General features: G+C 45.8%; 1 protein-coding gene across 2 annotated transcripts in view; it reads right to left on the bottom strand.

Moving 5' to 3' along the window:
* Positions 1–19,535, bottom strand: part of SUFU (SUFU negative regulator of hedgehog signaling) — an 83,884-nt gene that overhangs the window by 21,905 nt on the left and 42,444 nt on the right. Inside the window, exons 4-8 of one of the 2 annotated variants that reach the window (XM_080596907.1) lie at positions 18,550–18,692; positions 15,938–16,023; positions 13,908–13,980; positions 9,260–9,416; positions 7,627–7,738 (exon numbers count right to left, since the gene is read on the bottom strand). In XM_080596907.1, coding sequence (XP_080453033.1) covers positions 7,627–7,738; positions 9,260–9,416; positions 13,908–13,980; positions 15,938–16,023; positions 18,550–18,692 — 571 coding nt within the window. The remainder of the gene's footprint in view (positions 1–7,626; positions 7,739–9,259; positions 9,417–13,907; positions 13,981–15,937; positions 16,024–18,549; positions 18,693–19,535) is intronic. The other variant, XM_080596908.1, reaches the window with a different exon arrangement.

Here is a 19,535-nt window from a genome sequence, read left to right as displayed (position 1 = left end):
GCCATCCACAGCTTGTACGTTTCAGCCGTAGAAGAAAATTTAGAAAAAGTTTGCTTTCTAACACTAACATCCCTGGTTTTACGACTGTCAGTTACCCGTAAGCCTTTGCTTCCTCCGCCCCATCACCAAATAAATCAGCAGCAGAATTTGATGGAGTTTTATTTGTTATGACTAAGATCTAGCTGACTATCACGTAAAATGTTGCAAACTTTGTCTATTCCAGATTTAATACTTCATCCAACCCACACAAAAAAAAATCATGTTTCTCAGTGTCCAGAAAAAACAAGTCTGCAAAAGCCAGGGCTGCTGCATTAGGGAAAGCAGGAGATTTAAATGGAAGCAGCATGCCGGAAATGCCCCAGTTTAAGGACTGCACATCTAGTGTTTTGTGAAACTGGAGGGGAGTTGGAGGAGATTAAAGCGCATTTCCCACTGATTGGGAGCTTGTGGGAGGTGTAAACGTGGGCAGTTGTCAGATTAATTCTTTAGATGATTACATTCTTTTTGTTTCTTTAAAGCTGTTTGTAGTTGGGTTTGATGTCTCCTGTTCTGGGCAAGTGTATTGCTGCAGTTACCAAGGTGACTTTAGCTGACTTTCAACTATTTTTTCCAGCTTTGGTTTCTACCAGTAGTCTGCTTCTGGGCGGAGGAGAGAGGGAGGGAGGAAATTATGTTTGTTTTTGTTTTGTTTTTTAATTTTGTGAATGCTGATTAACACTTCATGAACTTAACCAAAGTCGTACTTGATTTTTAAAGCAAAGTTTTAGGGAGAGGGGTGGTCAAGCTGTTGCAAAGGGGTCCAACGTGGACTGCAGCCTTCCCAGACCTCTGCCCACAGGGAGAAAGGGCCCGCGGAGACTACAGGTCCCAGCGTGCTGCACTCCTTCTCGACGGGAGCAGCCACACGCTGCAACCTGCAGCCTCCTGGGGGCCCTCTCCTTGTATTAAAGACGAGGGTGGCTGCAATCTGCTTAATTTTCTGCCAATTAGCAGCAGCCCTTGGGGATCCTGGAGAATGGCCAATGCAATCAGCGGGTTGCGCAAAGTTTGGATGTCCCCTCCTTATAAGTCATGTTTACGGCAGGCTCCTCTCGAGCAGTCCCCATGGCAGTTATTTTATGGGATTCAAGAATAACCAGATTGGATTAAGAAAGGTTTATTTATTCTTGCATTTGCATTCCGCTTGATGATCAGAGCGTTTGATCTCAGGGATCTGTCACTGAAGGAGGTCTCAATTCCCTTCCAAGCTCTGTCACTGACACGGAGCGTAATTCCTCGGCGTTTCCAAGTCACCACCCTGGGTACTGAACTCACAAAGGCCAGACTCTTGGAAGCTGTCCACGGCAGTGACTCTGTACGAGTGGGTGCCCACCGCATCGCTAACCCGACCTGCAGTCACCGCTCCTCGCTTCCTAAGTACAAACCCCAGCACCACGAGTTAGCAGGCACAGAGCAAGCTTACAGCAGCTGGGAAAGAAAGTCTGGCCTGCTTTTTTTCTTCCTTTCTCCCTTCCCAACTGGGGCTATTTCAAACTTCCTCACTCCCTAATGAAGATATGGTCAAAGATCACTTAAGCGTCGGCAATCTTCCAGTGTCTTTCCCACAGCTTCCCCTGAAGGGCAAACCAGCAGTTGTGGGAAAGAGCCCCGAGCATCTTGGCACACAGAGTTAGGGACACGTCACAGAGGCACGGAGGCAAGTGCCGAAGTGGGGAGGACGCTGCTGCACAGCTCCTGCTGTGGTCGCACGGAGCCAAGGCTCGCTGAGGCGCTCAGATCTGGGTGCTCACCATCCTGGTTCAACCGGACGGTAAAGATGCTCTGTGTGCGTTCCCTGGCGCAGAAGGGCTCCAAGGACAACGCCAGCAGCAACAATCTTCTTGCCGCTCACATATCCCTTTGGAAAGCTGCATAATAACTGCTGTCAGTGCTTGCAGGGGCCAGGCTGTTCCAGACCTACAGCTGAACTAGGACTGAGAGATTCAGGCTGTGCCACCGGCACCCTGCAGGCTCAAACAACTCTTGTGTGCATCAGGTTCCCTGCCTGTAAAACCGAGACATTTTTCCACGAAGGGGTGTTGCAAGGATTAAGTCAATGTTTGCAGAGCACTTTTGGATTCTCAGATGGGGAAAACTATGCAGAAGTGCAAATTACTAGCATGGTGACCATTCTGCACTTCTCCTGACACTGGTTTTCCAGCCATTCGCTTTTCTAGTTCGCAGACTTGTCACCCAGCACTCAGGCTCATGCTGAGAGACACTCCCTAAAGCACATTGCCTCCCCCCCTTCAGCATTCCTTACTCAAGCAAGACACCACTGAATGGTGTCTCGATGAGAGAGCATGCCTAAATAAGCAGGACTGGCTTGGAAACTTACAGCTTAGTGGTTGCAGAATCAGAAAGTCTAGCCAGAACTAGACAGTTTCAGAGAATGCTGAAATGCTCCCCTTTATGTAAAACGTTGCCTCCAAGAACTGAAGACAGGAAACCAGCTACACAGACAACAGCTCCCCTCCGCCCAAGTAAAGCAGCAAGCAAAACCTAGCGCGACTGGAAGAAGCAAAGTGCAGACTTGCCTCAAAGCAAATTCTACATCTTGATATCACCTTAAGAGCTTCCTCAGAAACGCTGCTCAGATGGAGCTCGTTAATTTGCATTAACCCAATGCTACGCACAGCGTTTACTGGAAGGAGGGGTCAGCACGCCCTACTTCCCGAGTCAAAGGGACTGCACGGAGAGCGGCCTCCGGTCTTGCAAGCGGCTGCACTCTTATTCACACGCTCCGAACCTGGCACTGCATCACACCGTGATCTCGGAGGACTTCTGGAGTGACACAACAACTCCCTCTTCCCACAAGGGAAGGCCACCAACCTGAGATGCTCAGGGTGCCCTGCCCCAGGAGGTCACGGCCAGGACGGTCCTGCCAGCCCCACCTGCCAGAGGCTCGCTCCCCGCTCTGTTTGCCAGGAACCTGCCTTCATTTCCCTGCGCAGCTGGAAACTGTTCAGGGCTGGATGGAATTAGCACACTGGCACAGAGCTACCATATGTTAAGGGATCCCTAGACTCAGCCTGTTTTTTTCTGCCGGGAAATTGAACGCAGATGGGATTTGAGGTCTTTGGGGCATCTGCTGTGGGCTCCTGGACAAATGACCACTGTGCATGAGTGGCCCGGGGGGGACCAGAGCACGTTGCTGCCTGGGAAATCCCAGACAGAAATATGGGAACCATGCGTGAGCGGCCTGTTGAACCACACTGCTTCATCCTCCTCGACAAGAGGGAGAGTGATAAACTGTAAGGAGACGCTGGATAAACCTTGTGTTTTGTCAAATTGATCCAGCCTCGGGAGACCTTTTTCCACTACTCAAACCTCACCTTGAGACAACAGGGATGTGCGTGGGCACTACCTGAATCCTGGAGCAATGAAGTGTAGCAATTACTGATAATTTTAGCCTCAACTTATGCAGCAATGCAGCTTGCTAGCTCTAGGTTTCTATTCCATGCCTCCGCTGACAGGAGCAGTAGAACTGAGTCAGCCAAGGGGCAGAAAAACATCACTTTCAGCAATGCTGCGTGATAAAGGGGACCCTTGAGGGGTGGAAAAGGTCAAGAATTCCCCTATCCCAACCCTGGCTCTCACCGCAACTGTGGCAAATTAACTCCTCTGTCCCCACGTGTAAAACGGGGATACTACTCCCCTACCTCACAGGACAGCACTGAACCAGTTGCCAGGAACTATTACAGACTCAGCCGTGGAATCTCCTACATTGAGAAATTAAACAGCGAACGGAGCAAGGCTTTGCAAGTGTCACTGATCTCTGACATCTGGAGCCTCCAGCCCACCGAGGTCTTAGCAGCACCAGTGTTTAGTCTGACATCTCAACGCTCCCTGTTGGGAACAGCTCGCAGCATCCAGCGACAGTGAATGTGCACACCAAGAGCCTGGGAGCATCGCCTTTTTGTGTCTCAACAGCACCTACCAAGCTGAGGGGTCCTAAGAAATAAATAACAAGCCACTGGCAAGTAGATTCAGATTCATACATGCCTCATTTTTCCAAGGTGTAATCAGGAGTATTATGTTACCTATGGTCAAAATGATTAGTCATGTTTCCAAAGATTAATTTTCCTTTTTTTTTTTTTTAAATGCATACAAACTGATTTAATGGCTGCTTATGAACTGAGCTAACAGTCATTTGGAGAAACAGATGTCCAATGCAGTTTTAAGCATTAAGAGTGCCTTTATTCATATCCTTAGGAGAAAAAATGGCTACATAGTCTACAGTAATAACACTAATGAATCAAAGTGCTACAGCTGCCCAACAGGGTTTTGACAGAAACCAGCTTTTTTCTCAAAGGAACTTTTTTTTTTAGGATTCTGGGACAGTGAACAACTGCTAATATGAATGCTTAACATGTAAGTATGTGTCTTGCTGAATCAAGCCCTATCTGGAACCAAACAATGTGAGGATTTTGCATAAGCACCAAAAACTGTAACACCACAAAGATGGGGAAATTCACGTGGAATCTGGATCTCCAAAATTTTATACAAATAAATATTCAAAAGTTTGAGTGTTTCTGACGCTATTTAGTGACACTGAATGCAGAACAGGTTGTCTGCTTTAAACCCTGACAGATTATTGCGTGTGGGTGGTAGGGTTACGATAAAAGAAAGGGAAGAAAGCTACTATGAAAGCAGCCAGTGGCTGCAAATCTATGATAAATAAACAGCACATTCCTCTTCTGCACGAAGCCATTAGAGTCTATGTCAGCCTTTAACATCCTAATGTCAGCTGGGTGCAAATTTGACAGCCACGGGGTTCTGTGGTGCTCCCTATGGAAAATACATTTGGAACAATCTGCCATGCCCCAACAGAGTGCTTCTGTCAGGTTCCTGAGGAGCCCCGAGTGCACCAGTTATTCGCAGGACCCTTGCAACGAACCATGGGTTTGATATTTTATGGTCTGGTGTGTACAGTGCAGGATATGATTACACTCAAGCCTGGTTCCCATCAGCCAGCACCTCGTAATCGTTAACATATTTATCCTTGTGGTGCCTCAAGAAGATGACATTGTTATTAGTCCCATTTTATAGATTTAGAACTGAAGCTCAATAGCTGGATGACTTGCCTTTCATTACACAAGATTCATAGGGAAGGCCAGAACTGAGACCCAGCTCTACCAGGCCCAAGCAGGATTGCACCAGCAGGACTAGATCTATGTGCAGGGCTGTCCTTCTCAGGTGCCTCTAAGTCCTGTGACGTTACTGTATCTGCACTGGGTTTTGTCTTGCATGCCTCAGCCTTTGCAGTAGTGTCGTGGTTTAACACCGGCAGTTCCCCTTGGGGATTTGGATGGAGGTATACTACTCCATGCAAAAACTGAACTCCTAAGCTACATCCCCCTGCAACAGTGGGAGATAAGAGACTCCAGACCATGTACACGTGGTTAAGAGCAGGTTGTGAACCTTGCTCAAATGCTCATGCAGAGACAGTATATTGAGAAAGGCCAAGAGCTAGTAAGATCTTCCTCTGCTGCTTCATCTGTACCACACCATGCTGAAAAAAATGTTGACTAGTAAGTTTTCACTAAAATAAGGGTAATCATCAGGTCTGATTTAACTACAAGTTAGTTAGAAGTTATGAGTAAAGACTGCTTGACGGTACAAATCACCAATTTCATGAAGACAACGCATCAAACAAGTCCCATTGTATCTGTTACACGAACTGGAGAAGAAAAACCACTGCACAAATCGAAAAAGACCTTTTCCAAACTCCTCTAAAAGTAGTCAGGGAGGAGACAGAAAGGAGGTATTAGGACACACCGCTGTTTAAGTTGAGGAGATCAGATGTAAACCAGAGTGACCACCAGTAAGACACAGAGCAGCCTGATAGCTCTCTTTCTTTAACTGCATTGCTATTATGGAGAACCAGGCTAGCTATCAGCTTCCACAGCAGCAACCACAGACCTCAGAGCAATGTATTGATCTTCCAGGAGACAAACACTGGGAACCAGCCATTCCTACCATTCATGCTTCAGGGAGGACGGGCGTGCAGCTGCTACAGGTAAGAGAGCTTTGCTACAAAGGGTACTATCATGGATATGAAGCTCTGAATTTGACCTGCCTTCCTCTCTGTCTCAGAACAGCTAAAAGCTCAGGTAAATATTTGTGTGCTCCATCACAGACCTCTACTAATGTTTCAGCACTCTGTCTTGAGCACATCTCTGTTTATCATACCCTGAATGGCACACAGCTTTCTTATCTAAGCAACAACTGCCTCCCAGCATTGTGGCTTACCCATCGGCTGCCTCCCTGTCCTGATGAACACCCAAAATGTTTCTGGTCTCTCCCAGCTGCTGCAAACAGAAAGCTTTTACTGCCATGCAGATTTATGCAGGAGCCTGGCATCAGCGAGAAATCCTGCTCAGTACTTTTAAGGCTGGCAGTGATTGATTCTTGCAAATGAGATGATATCATCTGATTTTTTCAGTGGGGCCAATGGGACCAACCTTCAGGCAGAGAAGTACTACTCAGAATCAGAGTCAGGTAAGAATCTGGCTCCATATAATTACTACATATCAAAAATAACATTATTCCTAAAACAATACTAAAACCACCTGATACTATTTTTTTTGTAAGCACCAGTATCTCGTCTTACTTATTAGTACACAGTATCAGCAATTGACATAATACTTTCCCAAAGTACCCGGAAATATTTATATGCAAACTAAATCAGAGGTCACCCAGAAAATGGAACAAGAAAGGACATCAGAATCCTAATTAAGTAGGAGTAATATTTTTCCTGTGAAATGCTTGATCAAGAATGAAATTGGAATGGAAACAGAGCAGGGTGCTGCTCCTGCCTGGCACTACAGGAAAGAGCTGATTTCATGATGATCTTTATTCTTGAAGTGAGAAAGCACAAATGTGCACGGGAGACTAGGAAATACCAAGACAAAAAGAGTACCGCAAAGATACATGCCTTCTGCATCACTTAGATGAAAACATTATGATTGATGGAAGAGATTAAACTAGTTACCAGCCTAAAATGGAACGGGAAGAAACACAAAAAGGCTGAAGTGAAGATATTGCAGATGGCTTGAAACCACAGGTAATTTCCTATAGATTTGCTGAAGCCAAAATTTACAAATGAGGACAGATCTCCAGGCCCACCTAGTCCCACTTTACTCACCTGTTAGTGTACAGACCATTAGATAGGAGGGTGATAATTGGCAGGTGATTACTGACAGTACCTGCCTGCTTAGGCAAGACCAAAGTCACTTTAAAAATATCAATGTTTTAATCAAAAGGTTTCTAATTATGAGCTTGCAATCAAAACGTGCAGGCAAAAATATCAGCAAATGCTCATCTATGCCACCTCAGCACTGTTTGACAGTACATTATATAGGGCTCAGTCCAGCCAACGGCAAGGGTCTGGAATTAGATGGTCTTTAAGGTCCCTTCCAACCCAAACCATCCTGATTCTTCCTTTGTCTTTGCCCTTTGCAAGTGTTTGCTATCATCTTTCTTCTCTGCCTGCCAAGCCTTTTCCCACCCAGCTGTGAGTTTTACAGTCTGAGCTCTGAGTATTCCTACTCCCATCACCTGAGAATGCATGACGAAACTTACGGTGCTCGGTCATGGTTCAACCCATTCTGTCTTTGTGCATTTATTGGAGGTAGAACAGGTTTGCTGTTAATCTCAAGCCCTCTCCGCAAAGTCTCCCTGATTTGTTCTGTATCTGCAAAGAGAATTTTTTTAGTGTGACTCAGAGTCCCAAGAAACATCATATAACACAAGGAGACACCAGCTTTTCTTAAAAGGCCTGTCTCTACGGTGTATTTCATCTAAACTCTTCCCCTTCAGAACGAAATAAAGAAATACTATGGGTGAATTCTTAACGGCCCTTCCTGCACCTTAGCAGTTATTTCACTTTATAAAAAGTCAGCTTGAATTCTCATGTTTTGGGCCGCAAGGTTATGTCAAGCAAGGAGAACTGAAAGCTTTTCCCAACAAGGAAATTCTGGGTAGTTTTGTACCCTTTCATAAAGGAGGTGTTTGCTGTACCTGAAGCTCTTGCAGAACCTCTTGACACAGCCAGCCTTCGTGCTGGAAGTCACTTTTCTCATTAGGCATAATAGGAGCCTGTTCCTTTACCAAATGAGTTCGAGGAGATCCTACAGTTTTTACAAATGGCTTCGTAAATCTGATGATTCATTTACAACCAGATTCACAAGAAGAAAGTCATTTTATGCAGGGTAAACTTCAACCTCAAGCTCACGTGTGAAAATAAAATGCAAAATATGCAGCTCAGAGGCAGTGTTCTTGCTTTTTCATTTTCCTATGATGTTGATTGGCCAAATACTTTAACAGGATGCTTTCTTAACTTGCATAGAAGTTTCCTGATCTTTTCTGATAATTAGGTGGAGGAAAAAATATCCAAATGATTTCAAAATCTTTCGAAGGATATGACATACAAATATCATCTATGCCTGTCCCAGGCTTTTCATTTGCACAGCTGAGGAAGAATACTGTCTATTCTTTTTAGATCCAATGCGGTTCAAAATACATGCACAGAAGCCAGACAGATCCGTATATGCATATAGGGTTGTTTGTTTTAAAACATGGACTTAAAAACCGGATATCATAGACTTAAGATATTCTTAAGGAAAACATCATTAAGTCCAAGAAATCTCAAGCCCTCAAATTTTATGTTACTTTGCCCATTTGAAAGATAGCAATTTCAAGCATGCTTAATGGCCACAACATCTGTACCCTGACACAGCATCTCACTGCAAAGGGGAACTCCAATGTATTCAATTTTTTTTCTTTCTAAAGTTCCGTATTTGCAAGATCCACTTGAGTTCAGCTACAGCAACATGCAGTGTCAGTCCAATGTGCCACCCAAGAAGCAAAAGACAAAGTTAAAAAGGAAACACAGCCTGGGAAAATGCAGTTGTATCACCCTGCAGGTGCTAACAGTCCTGGTTTCACCTAGTTCGCAGTTTAACTTCGCAGATTTAGATTACAAATAGCCTAAAACCTGAAAGATGCATTTAGAGAAAACAATGCAAAGATCTCTTTCTCTATCTCCTGTCTTCCTCAAAGAGGCCACACCAAAATTCGTTTTGTTCCTGAGATACACTGAGCCTCCCAGCATGAGTGGTGATTTTTTTTTTTAAATGAACCCCACAATGCTGCCCAGACTGGTCAGAGAACAGGCCAAAAACCCATGACAGCAACTCAGCCCAGGTCCTCTTACCTTTCCCGGAGAGCCGCCGCGGCTGGGTCCCAATGCAAATGCTCCTGCTGTCTTCATCATCCTCGGGGGGCCGGCTGAGATCGTCCCAGGCACATTTGGCACTCACTCCACTCAGGTTTGAGCCATCTGTCTCAATCCCTTTATCGACTCTCTCCTGCTTGAAAAGATCCAAAACCCCACGACTTTTTTGGGTGTGACTTGACCCTGAGCTGGAACCCACCCTGGCTCCGTGCAGTGTGAGCACGGCTGCCATCAGCAGCTCCTACATCTCCCCCTCCGCTCTCCAGTACCTGTGCTTTGATATATCAGCTAAGGATGACCGGACATTGAGCCAAATCTGGCAGCTGATGTGAACTGGAACAACCTTCTTCATGGCAGGCTGAGCTGAACCCGTAGCCTTTCCTCCCTGCTCCACAGAAGTGGAAATGAGAGTTCTGGGGTATGGGTTCTGGGGTTGCTTCTACGTTAGCTCAAGTTGACACCCAAAGTATTTCTATACTCCTATATGAAGCACAACTTCTCACTCTACCTGTTACATGCTACTGATAACAACCCCACGAATAACTGAGATCCCTTTCCAAATTTACCAAAGAGTCCCAAAACAAAAAGTTCGCACAGAGACCCATCGTTCCCAGGAGTTCACCATTTGCAAACTGCCCGTACAACACTGCTTTTTACTGTGCTGGCCTGTTCAGTTAAGGACAGATGTGCGAGGAGACATCGGTCTACACGCAAGTGTCAAAGTCAAAAAACGCAAGCTCCCTCCCTTGCAAGGTGGACTTTCCAAGCATGTAACCACCGTTTGGTGTCACACACCACCACCAAGCAGCTGGATGCTCCTGGACACCATGCATTTTTTCAAGGACACGTGTATCTGTTGCCAGCAAGACTGTCCCCTGAGCTGCACCCAAAACTTCCAGCAGACACCCACCTGCTAACGGGAACAGTCGTTACTCTGAATTTCCACCCATTTCCCACAAGGGGGTAATGTTGAGCTGAACAGACTTAGGGCTGGGTTACACCGAGGAAGGGCTGCTCATAACGCTGGTACCTCTACTGGCACCAAATAAATCCGGCTCGTTTTTCCTCTGCTCTGTAGGGCTGTCAGTTCTCACACCACTCAGCGATCTGCATCTCACTACATACAGCTGGGTCACCTCAAAATACGCGGTAAGTCCCACTGCTCGCAGGGCAGAAACTTCGAAGATTTGAGGGAAGAGCAGAGCTGTGTCACACACCACAGGAACAGACCTTGCTGCTCGTTATTCCTAGCCTCGGGTCTGACCTTGCCACTGGAGTCAAGAGACCGTGGGAGCATTCAGTGCTTTGCAAGATCTGTTCCCCAAGAAGCAGTTTCCATGCTAAAACCCTCACACACTCCTCCCCCTGCCCAGCTGTAGCCACTGTACCCTATAAAGAGCATTGCTTGTTCTTGTGACCATCCAAGAGGGGATTTGAGCAGCTCAGAGATAAGCACGAGCGCTCCGGGTGTGGTTGCACAGCATTTGAAGATGATGTAATTCACAGCGGCTGCAGTCCCACCCTCCTCCATGTGCTCCTACCCCTTCCCCTGAGCCAACTGACTTTTTTTTTCCAGCTTTTTCACCTTCCTGAACCGGCTCTCTGGCCCAAGAAGGGAGGCAGAGGCTTGTAGCGGGGGTTAAGACCACAGCAGTCCTGGCTTAGGTTTAAGTGTTCAAGAGACTGCCTTCCTTCCGTCTCTCTCCCTGGAAGAAGGCTACTCGCTGGGATCTTCCTCTGGCGTCAGGGGAAACTGGCTTCTATGAAAAAGTAATGGGAAAATCTGAGAAATAATACAGCTGCTGGAATTTTCTTTTGTTATATGCTAAACACAAAATTAGTTGTTTAGCCCAGAAATAGAAGTTGTGAAAAAACAAAAAAACAAAAAACCCTGCATCTGATGCTACACATGCTAGTGATGCTCTAAGTGAGATTTCCCACGTGGCTCTTTGGGGAGCCCTCCACAGTGCTCTGGAAGAATCCAAATCAGCTGGGGATTTTGTCAGCATGGTTATTTTTTATTCCAGAGATTGGGAAGTGAAGGAGGGCCACCAAACGTGCCCTTGAGCAGGGAGGAAGGGCCCTGAGGACTCGAGCTGGACGTCTCTGCGATGTGCTGCTCCATCCCCGCAGCCAGAGGCCCCGCTCACAGCATGCAGCCTCAGGGAGGGGGAGAGGGATGTTCTGCAGCCCCTGTCTGCATCTCAGCTGGTTTGCAGAGCACTTCCTCGGGGGAAAGAAGTGCTGCTCTGCTGGCATCCCTTGGAGATCAAGGGGAGCTGATGGAAACGAGCTGGCCTAAGGCGGCCTGTGTTTGCAAGCACTGATGTCAAAGGGGGAGAAATAAAATGAAATAACCAACACAGGCTCTTGGTTTGGGGAAAGCAGTGCTTTCCCCCCTTCCTAGCCAGTGAAGATGTGCCTGGGCTGAGGGGCTGTTCTTCCTCCCATGAAAGGGCAGCCTGAGCAGGAGGTTGGAGGAGCCCAGGGCAAAGGAGGTTCAGCTTTTTCCTTCCTCAAAGAAAGGCTGTTTCTGTCCCATTTTCCTCTCAGCATGTGGGAGGGATGCTCTGAGGCTCTTCTAAGCCATTGATCCCTTTCTAAACGAGCCAGAGCACTGCAGCGTGACCCGCAGAGCAGCAACCACAACTCAGGAAATTCAAATCAGCTTTATTCTCTTCTGAGATATCTGCTAAGACAGAGAATCAGCACAGAGCTGGGGACCAACAGGGACTGTTTGACAGCGCTGCCAGGGAAATCTGAACGGCCTACAGGGAAGCCTGGCTGCACAGAAAGCAGCCAGCGCTGCCACAGCGTTAATTGCTGACATCCTGGGATGACATCTTAGTTGGGATCCATTCTCAGCGACTTCGAACAGAAAGTACAGCTGCTGCTGCCAGGGCTGGGTTTAGGCCTCAACCAATTCCCACAAGAGACAAAGCAGCCTCACAACAAGCTCTGCCCGCGCCCTGGGAAGTCATTTTCTCTCCCCCCTCGCCTCCACCTATCTGCTGGTTGTGCCCTTCAGCTCCCACGTGCCGTGTAACACCACTAAAAATGCCAGGGGAATGACACTTTATCCTTTGCCCACTAATTGTGGGCAGGAGGGCTGGCCCAGCCCTGCCCACGGTCAGGTTTTGGGCTCTTTTCGGGACTTGTCCCTGCAGATTTTGCTCCGTGTCTCCCCGCAGTCTGTAGGAGCACGGCAGGAAGGAGCAGTGCGCACACCTGCGCACACTCATTGTTGAAAGAGCAAGAGAGAACAGAAACAGGAATGTTTTAATGTGAGGAAGTCCGGAAAGACCACAGACAGAGCAGCCGTCAGTGGCAGGACACGCTGGTGAGGCAGAAGTACTCTTTATTTGCCTTAACTTGCCTTGGCTGACTCAGATTCCAGTAAGCTGAGCCACTTCTCATTTACAGTAAATTGAAGAAAACCCTGTTATCGTGAGGAATCACCGCTGTTGCAGAGAACAGACAACACCCTCCAGGAGGGGAGAGGGCACACAGGCAAAATTCTGAAGAGCCTGAAAACTCTGTCGGACTTGCAGTCGTATTTGCTCCCACACTGCGGGACGTTTGCGGAACATTTTTTTCTCTCTCAGACTGGGGCTGTTATTTTGGATGAACAAACTCTTAAGAACAGTAAAAGTAGAATTTGGTTTCCTTCTTAAGCTTTCAAATTAAAAGATGCTGTGAGGCAACTGGGGGTAATCAGATACAGACACACAGCCCATAAGCAAACGCAAGAGCTCGTACAGAACGTGCACGTATGCACGTGCCTTCCCAGGCTACGCCATAAGTTCTCTGTTAAAGGGAAATACTCCGTGATTCGCTGAAACGAGGTCAGCACCACGCTGGATTTGCCTTGGACCCCTGCTCTCCAGTACCACAGCTCTGCTGAAGGGACACAGAACTGCTTCCCAAACACACGAATCGGCGGTAGGCCACGGGATGGTAATCCCTCCATAGAGGTCCTGATCTTATCTTTAAACTTGAGAAATTCCCAACTTCAGCTCTGAAGCAGAAGGTTTAATATACCTTCCTGCACGTATTACTAATAATGGCATGAGATGCTTTTGGCTCACCATAATTTTTCAGATCATACAAACTACTTGGCCTCAAGTGACATCCTACAGGAATGAGCTACACTGTCGCATTTGCTATGAAATAAAAACTACTAGTTTTGATTTTTCTGCATCTTATTTCTCCTCATGTTTCCATATAAAACGAAGGAGGAAGTTCCTGCTCTACCATCTCTAAATTGGGTACCGTTCTATACTCTTCATCGTCTGTTTTCCTCCTGTCTAAAACATGCTACAAATCTTACTAATTGGTCTCATGCACGAGACCGTGTTTTCTTGGCCTAGCTTCTCTAAATTTCTTCCTAAAGCCACCATCCACTGGGGGCAGAATACGAGCACTCTTGAACCACCTCTGAGCCGGCAAACAGAATCTCTAAGACTGTTCTGAGATTATTGCAAAAATTTAGAAGATCACAGCACCTTTACAGAAAATAATAAAACTGGTTTATGCCATTAAACCAATTCTCCCTGGCTACTATAAAATACATGATGTTTTAATGGCTACTACAAAAGACATGATGTTTTATTAACTAAAGACATACTTGCAGATGTGGGTCAATTTCAAATATCGTTTCTCCTCTTCGCATATCTGTTATCAGCCAGGGTCCTCCAGCTCTACAAAGAAAGAAAGGCAATGAAGCAAACATGGTTTAGCTAGTGACGAAAGCCCTCCAGGACCTAACCGTTACCTGCCTAGTGTCTGGCACCACCAAGTCTTGCAGGGCAGTCCAGACTGATGCAGGCTATCCCCTGTGTGGACCCACTTACTCATACAAGACTGAGCTGTGTTTTACAGGTAGCAACTGGGACTGAGAAGTCCAGCGTAACCTGGTATATGAGATATAGGCATATGAGAGATCAGCAAGGCATGGGGTCAAGATTTATACCTCTCCTAAGTATCTGAAGATGCAGCCAGGTCCCAATGGGACTTCCCTTTTTGCTGAGATCAGCAGTCATGTTCAGCACCATAAAAAGCTTATTGCTCTGATGAATATCCTCACAATAGACATTTTGCCCAGATGGTACTTAATGGCTGAGTACTCAGATGGTTCAGTGCAATCCCTGTTTTCGCTAGCAATGAAAGTTGGAAGGGTCAGGATGTACCACAACAAAGGTGATAGAAAGCAGATTACTGTGAAGATGAACTACTTGGGGACTTGACTTTGGGTCACAGTGCACCCAGGCCGTAGAAATCCGCCTCAGAACAAGCTTTTCATTTGAAATAAAAACTGAAGTCTTGTGAAATCACCACAGAGTTGTTTTTCTTTTTTTTCCTTTTTTTCATGAGATACTTTGTTATTGCAGTCAAAAGCCCCCTCCTCTGGCTCTGCCTGTGTTAGGCTCCCAAAGCACTTGCAGTCAGACCAATAAAGGTTAATATTTTATAGGTTTTCGAAGGCATCGGTAGCTACTCTTTTTTGACATCACTTTGGAAGCTGTTAATTTGTAACTGCAGAAGTGCCATCTGCTTCAGCTCCTCACTGGGATGCAAGAGCCTTTTACCCTAACTCCATATCAGCAGCCCAGAAGTTTGCAGCTTTGCCTTTGAATCAGACACATTTCTGGATTTCATTTTATCTTTGGAAAGGTGCTTGTGCCACAGCACAAAAGCCAAAAACTAACATGAAAACAGACTGGGGAGAGGGGTGCTACATCTGCATTGGTTTAGAGGAGTCAAGGGAGCTGCAGACAGTGTTTATTGTCTTGGGGTCCCAGAAACAAAGCTTGCAGATGGACAAATTCCCTCTTCTCTAGGGCAATCACATGAATTATTTGCACTTGTGCCTAAATGGGAAAAGTTCAAGTTTAAGAAATTCAGCAGCAAAGGCTAGACTCTTCCAAATAATCAATCAATTAAAGCCCGCTGTGGCACTATAGAGTGTACTATTGTGCCCAGGAGCACATATTCAAAGCTATTTTGTTTAAAATGTTTTGAGCTACTACCACACTGCAATAATCTCAAAATATAAGACGAAAACATTTAAAGCAAATGCCTGCAAGTCAAAAGTTTGGTTGCAACCTGGCAACAAATAAAGCATCAACATAGCATGCAACATTTAAAATCCATCTCCTCCTTGACCCAACAATATCTTTGTTTTGCCAAGGAAGAAATAACAGAATGAACTTCACTTCCATGAACACTCTTTCTGCTGCAAACTGACCCTTCAAGACAGAGTGATTTTCTCACTTTCAGACAGCACTCAAGCTTTTGCTAGGCACTCTAAGTCAGACCCTCACTTCCCTTTCTTTTGAACTACTCAGAGAGGTCACCAGTAACAGTTGTTCTGGCTCCTTCAGGAAGAACCAAAGGGAAAATGCTGCAGGTGTAAAAGACAGGAAATTTAGCTTTTAAAAGCTCATTGTGTTCCACCCTGAACATGTGGGCTTCCACATGCATTAATTTGCCATCTAAGCATCTGTGTGTGAACAGATTTGCAATGAATTCCCATCTCTAGCTACAGCATGGGATTAAATAAGTTCCGTCAACCAGTTAAAGATTGTTGATAAAAACAAACAACTGAATTGTTCTCTGTCAGTACGCTCCTCTGGATGGGGCTACACGAGCACTTACACTGGCACAGTCCGAAGCAGCTCCAAGATCCCTTGCCCGTTCCATTGTTGAGCTGCATGCAGTTCCTCAGTGCAAACCCCAACAATCTGGAATAAATAAAAACAGAGATGGGAATTGTGTGAAAACTGTAAAGAACATGGTGCTGGATCAGATTGTATAGATAGAGAGAAGCACCATTCCTTTGACCTAATGAGACAAGTGAGGACAAATGGAGCCTGAGACAACAGAGAGATTCTGCAATTCCTTATGCCCCCTCAGTATCATGTGAAGTGCCCTGGCATGTAGTATTTAACGTCGCATGGAGTGTGTGAGTGTGTGAATTAAATAAGAGGAGGGCCTGGTGAAAAATCAGAGCTTACTGGTCTGTTGTCAGACTTCAATCTAGTCCACACAAGAGAAACCAAGCCAGGACAGGTTAGGGTCTGAGTACATGCAGAACACCGTGCTGTTGGCCAATTGCTAGGAGCAAAAGCGATAACAAACCAGCAATTTCTATCAGGCAGGAAACTCACTGCCACGAAGGAAGGCTTTGGTGCTCATGAATCCTTGACTGACTCCATTTGCTGACCGGTTAAATCTCACCTACCACCATAAAGTAAAGCTGCTAACATAACGCATAATCCACTCTGCACTGCAGTCAACTGCAGACTTCTGCCTTCCTGCGTAAGGCAGGATGTGTTTGCTCTTCAGGATGGGATCTACCACACTGAACAATACCAGACATCCCTCTCACAGCAGCTGAGATCAGACGCTTCAAATGAAGGGGTGAAATATTCTTCACTTGACAGAGAAAGGCAGTTGTTTTTTATTTTTTCCTTGATCCATCAACCACTGGCTTGTGCTTTGGAGCACAGTGATTCACCCCCTGGGATGAGAAAAGATTTTAGCCATGGACTTCTGCTTTGTCTCTCAAGACTTCTTTCCTAATGACATTGAATTTTTGGTCAGAATCTGTTCAAGTGGTGCTTTATCAGAGAACAGGAAAATTGAAAACTTAAGTCCTGTAGAGCAGTAAGCAGGAGTACACGATGTGCCTTTACTGCCAGCGAGTACCTGCACTGACCGAGATCTGCGTGGAAACCTGTCAGCATGTACGCACACTTCTGCACCCTACCTCCTCTGCCCCTCGCAGAGCTCACTTTCTCAGGACCCAGCCCTTGGGAACTCACTTCATCCCCACCCACCTCCCAGGCTTCCTCTGTGAACAGCCTGAATCACCCTCCCTTCAGCACACCCCTCCCTGGGCCTTTACTCACTAATTACATGCAAACAGCAAGACTCTAAACAGGAAATTATTTTGTGTTCATTCTTTTCTTCTTGCAATCATTTATCCTCATGGGTCAAACGAAATCCATAACAACGAGCATCAAACAAACAAAGGGGAAAAACAAGTCAACTGTATGTGCTGCAGAAGACTGGAGGCCAAGAGCCTCAGGATGCAACAAGCTGACTCTCCTTTGATCCTGAACAGCTGGGCACTAAAGAAGGGATGCAGACCAATGCAACACTAACTGGGGAGTCAGCCAGGAATCACCCTGCTTAGCTTGACTCTCTACTTCTGCTTCCAGATCCTACAGTTCACCTTTTACTGATTAACCCCACACCCATCTCTTTCCCGTTGATACAACACAGACTTTTGGGCAAAATGGAAGTTTCAGGAAAGCCTTTGCCCTTGCTCAGCAGTTGCCTTGTGCAGGTCTGTGATAATGGAGCTTCCCTTTATGCGCTGCAACTACAGCCAAGCACAAATGGAAGCAAACAGAAGCTTAAACTGTAAAATACAGACACTTGCATTCTCCCACATGGCTGAAGCTTCTCCACAGAGCAGGGAAAAATCACCAGTTGGTGTCAACTATGCTAGCTTGTTCGCTAAGGTTAGTAAGTCCACATGTAATTTTTAAAAGTTCAAAGCAGCCCTTGTCCAAGAGAAGCTTGGACACCACTGAGAAAATGGAGCCTGGGACAGCAAGCAAACCTGTTTGGCCAAGGAACTCCCCTCTCTGAACAGTAGTGTTAACATGCAAGGGCTGTTTCTTTTGCAAAGCAATCCTGAACCTTTCTTAAGCAGTAGATCAGTACAGGCAAACTCACATAGCCTCCAAACAATCCTTGTGTCTATGTGGCAGGCTGCATTTCAGCCATTAAATAATTTTAATAATTTGCCAGTCCTACTAAAAACATCTCTTCTAGAACTGAAACCAACGGATCATCCACTGATACTGCCATAACATTAATGTGAATTTAGCCCTATATATATATATATATTTTTTTTTTACAAGTGTTTATCTCAGCTTTTTTCCCCCAACTCGTGTTTGAAATTTCAGAGCAGTAAGGTAATGTTCAACTCCAGGTGTGTTTCAGGGTGTAAACCCTTTCTGCATAAGACAGGCCTCTATCCTGAGAACTGAGTGTGCCCTTGCTCAATCCCAGTAAAATCCTTACTGAACACCTCCAGGGCAACAACTCAAAGATGAGAGTCATAGTAATCAAATACGGAAGCAAGGCGGAAGACAAGTGAATAAGCATCTGACTTATCAAAGCTAAATAAAATGTAGTGTTAGCTGCATTCCACGCCCAGGAAGTGATAGAGCCACCACTGCTGTGTGTCATACCTGTAGGAAAGTAACGACCCCAAAAGGAGTCTGCACTGGCTGCATCTGAGGGTCTTCCGTCAGTAACATGTGCTGGATTCTTGATTCACTGTTGTCCAAAGGGCTGTGCCACGACACATGGTCACCGCTGCAGAAGGTGTTTTCTACGAGGAAGAGAAACAAGGAATATTTAGTCCCTAAATTCTGCTGGGATATTCCTTCTGAGGACCAGGACAGTCCCTGGCTGCTATTCACAGCGACTGCCCCCAGCTGGCTCTGCTGCATCCCCAAGTCAGCTGAAGCACCTGAACCAGGAAATGGATCTCCCTGAGCCACCTGGATTCAAGCACTGATTTTAAAATGGCCCAATCCTGAGTTAAACCTATGGCAAAAAAAAAAAAATGTTATAAATTACGTTTATAAATTAATCCTAACACAGGAACACCCTCAAATAAAATTAGTCTCTCTCTAATTTACTGTTTGTCTAATTTTGTGACAGGGTACAGACAGTCAGAGGGCCATACAGGATGCCTACGGGACAGCAATTCTTACTTGATTTGCAACTCCGATTTGCCACAGAGAACTGATTCTGAAATGTGAATTAGACACAAATAATGCCCTGCTATACCTAATAAAGCACAGTCTGCTGCCCAACTTGTGACAGTCTAAGTCAAAGACACTTTCTCTTCTAATTGTCTGGCGGCTCTGGTGCAGAATTATAATTAATATGTTCCTTCTTTCCCAAACAATGAGAAAACCAATAGGCTATAAATTTCACTCTATGTCAGAATAGTCTGCGTCAAAACAAAGGGCCAGAAATTATTCTCCCCTCTTCACAACTGTAAGAATTCCTTTCTTTTCCTCCTCTCCTCCTCAGAAATAAAAAAGCCAGATAATCCCACGTCCTACAGCTGGTGCAAGCCAAAGGCACACCAGAACCCCTGAGTGTATGTTGCTGCCTCAAATGAGGAGAGGCTAGTGCCTGCTTTCTGGAGGAACCAGAAGTA

Source organism: Anser brachyrhynchus, assembly GCF_964034855.1.
Source record: "Anser brachyrhynchus genome assembly, chromosome: 6".
In the NCBI taxonomy this organism is placed as follows: domain Eukaryota; kingdom Metazoa; phylum Chordata; class Aves; order Anseriformes; family Anatidae; genus Anser; species Anser brachyrhynchus.
The sequence above is the reverse complement of the archived record's forward strand: the minus strand, read 5'-3'. Positions and strand labels throughout refer to the sequence as shown.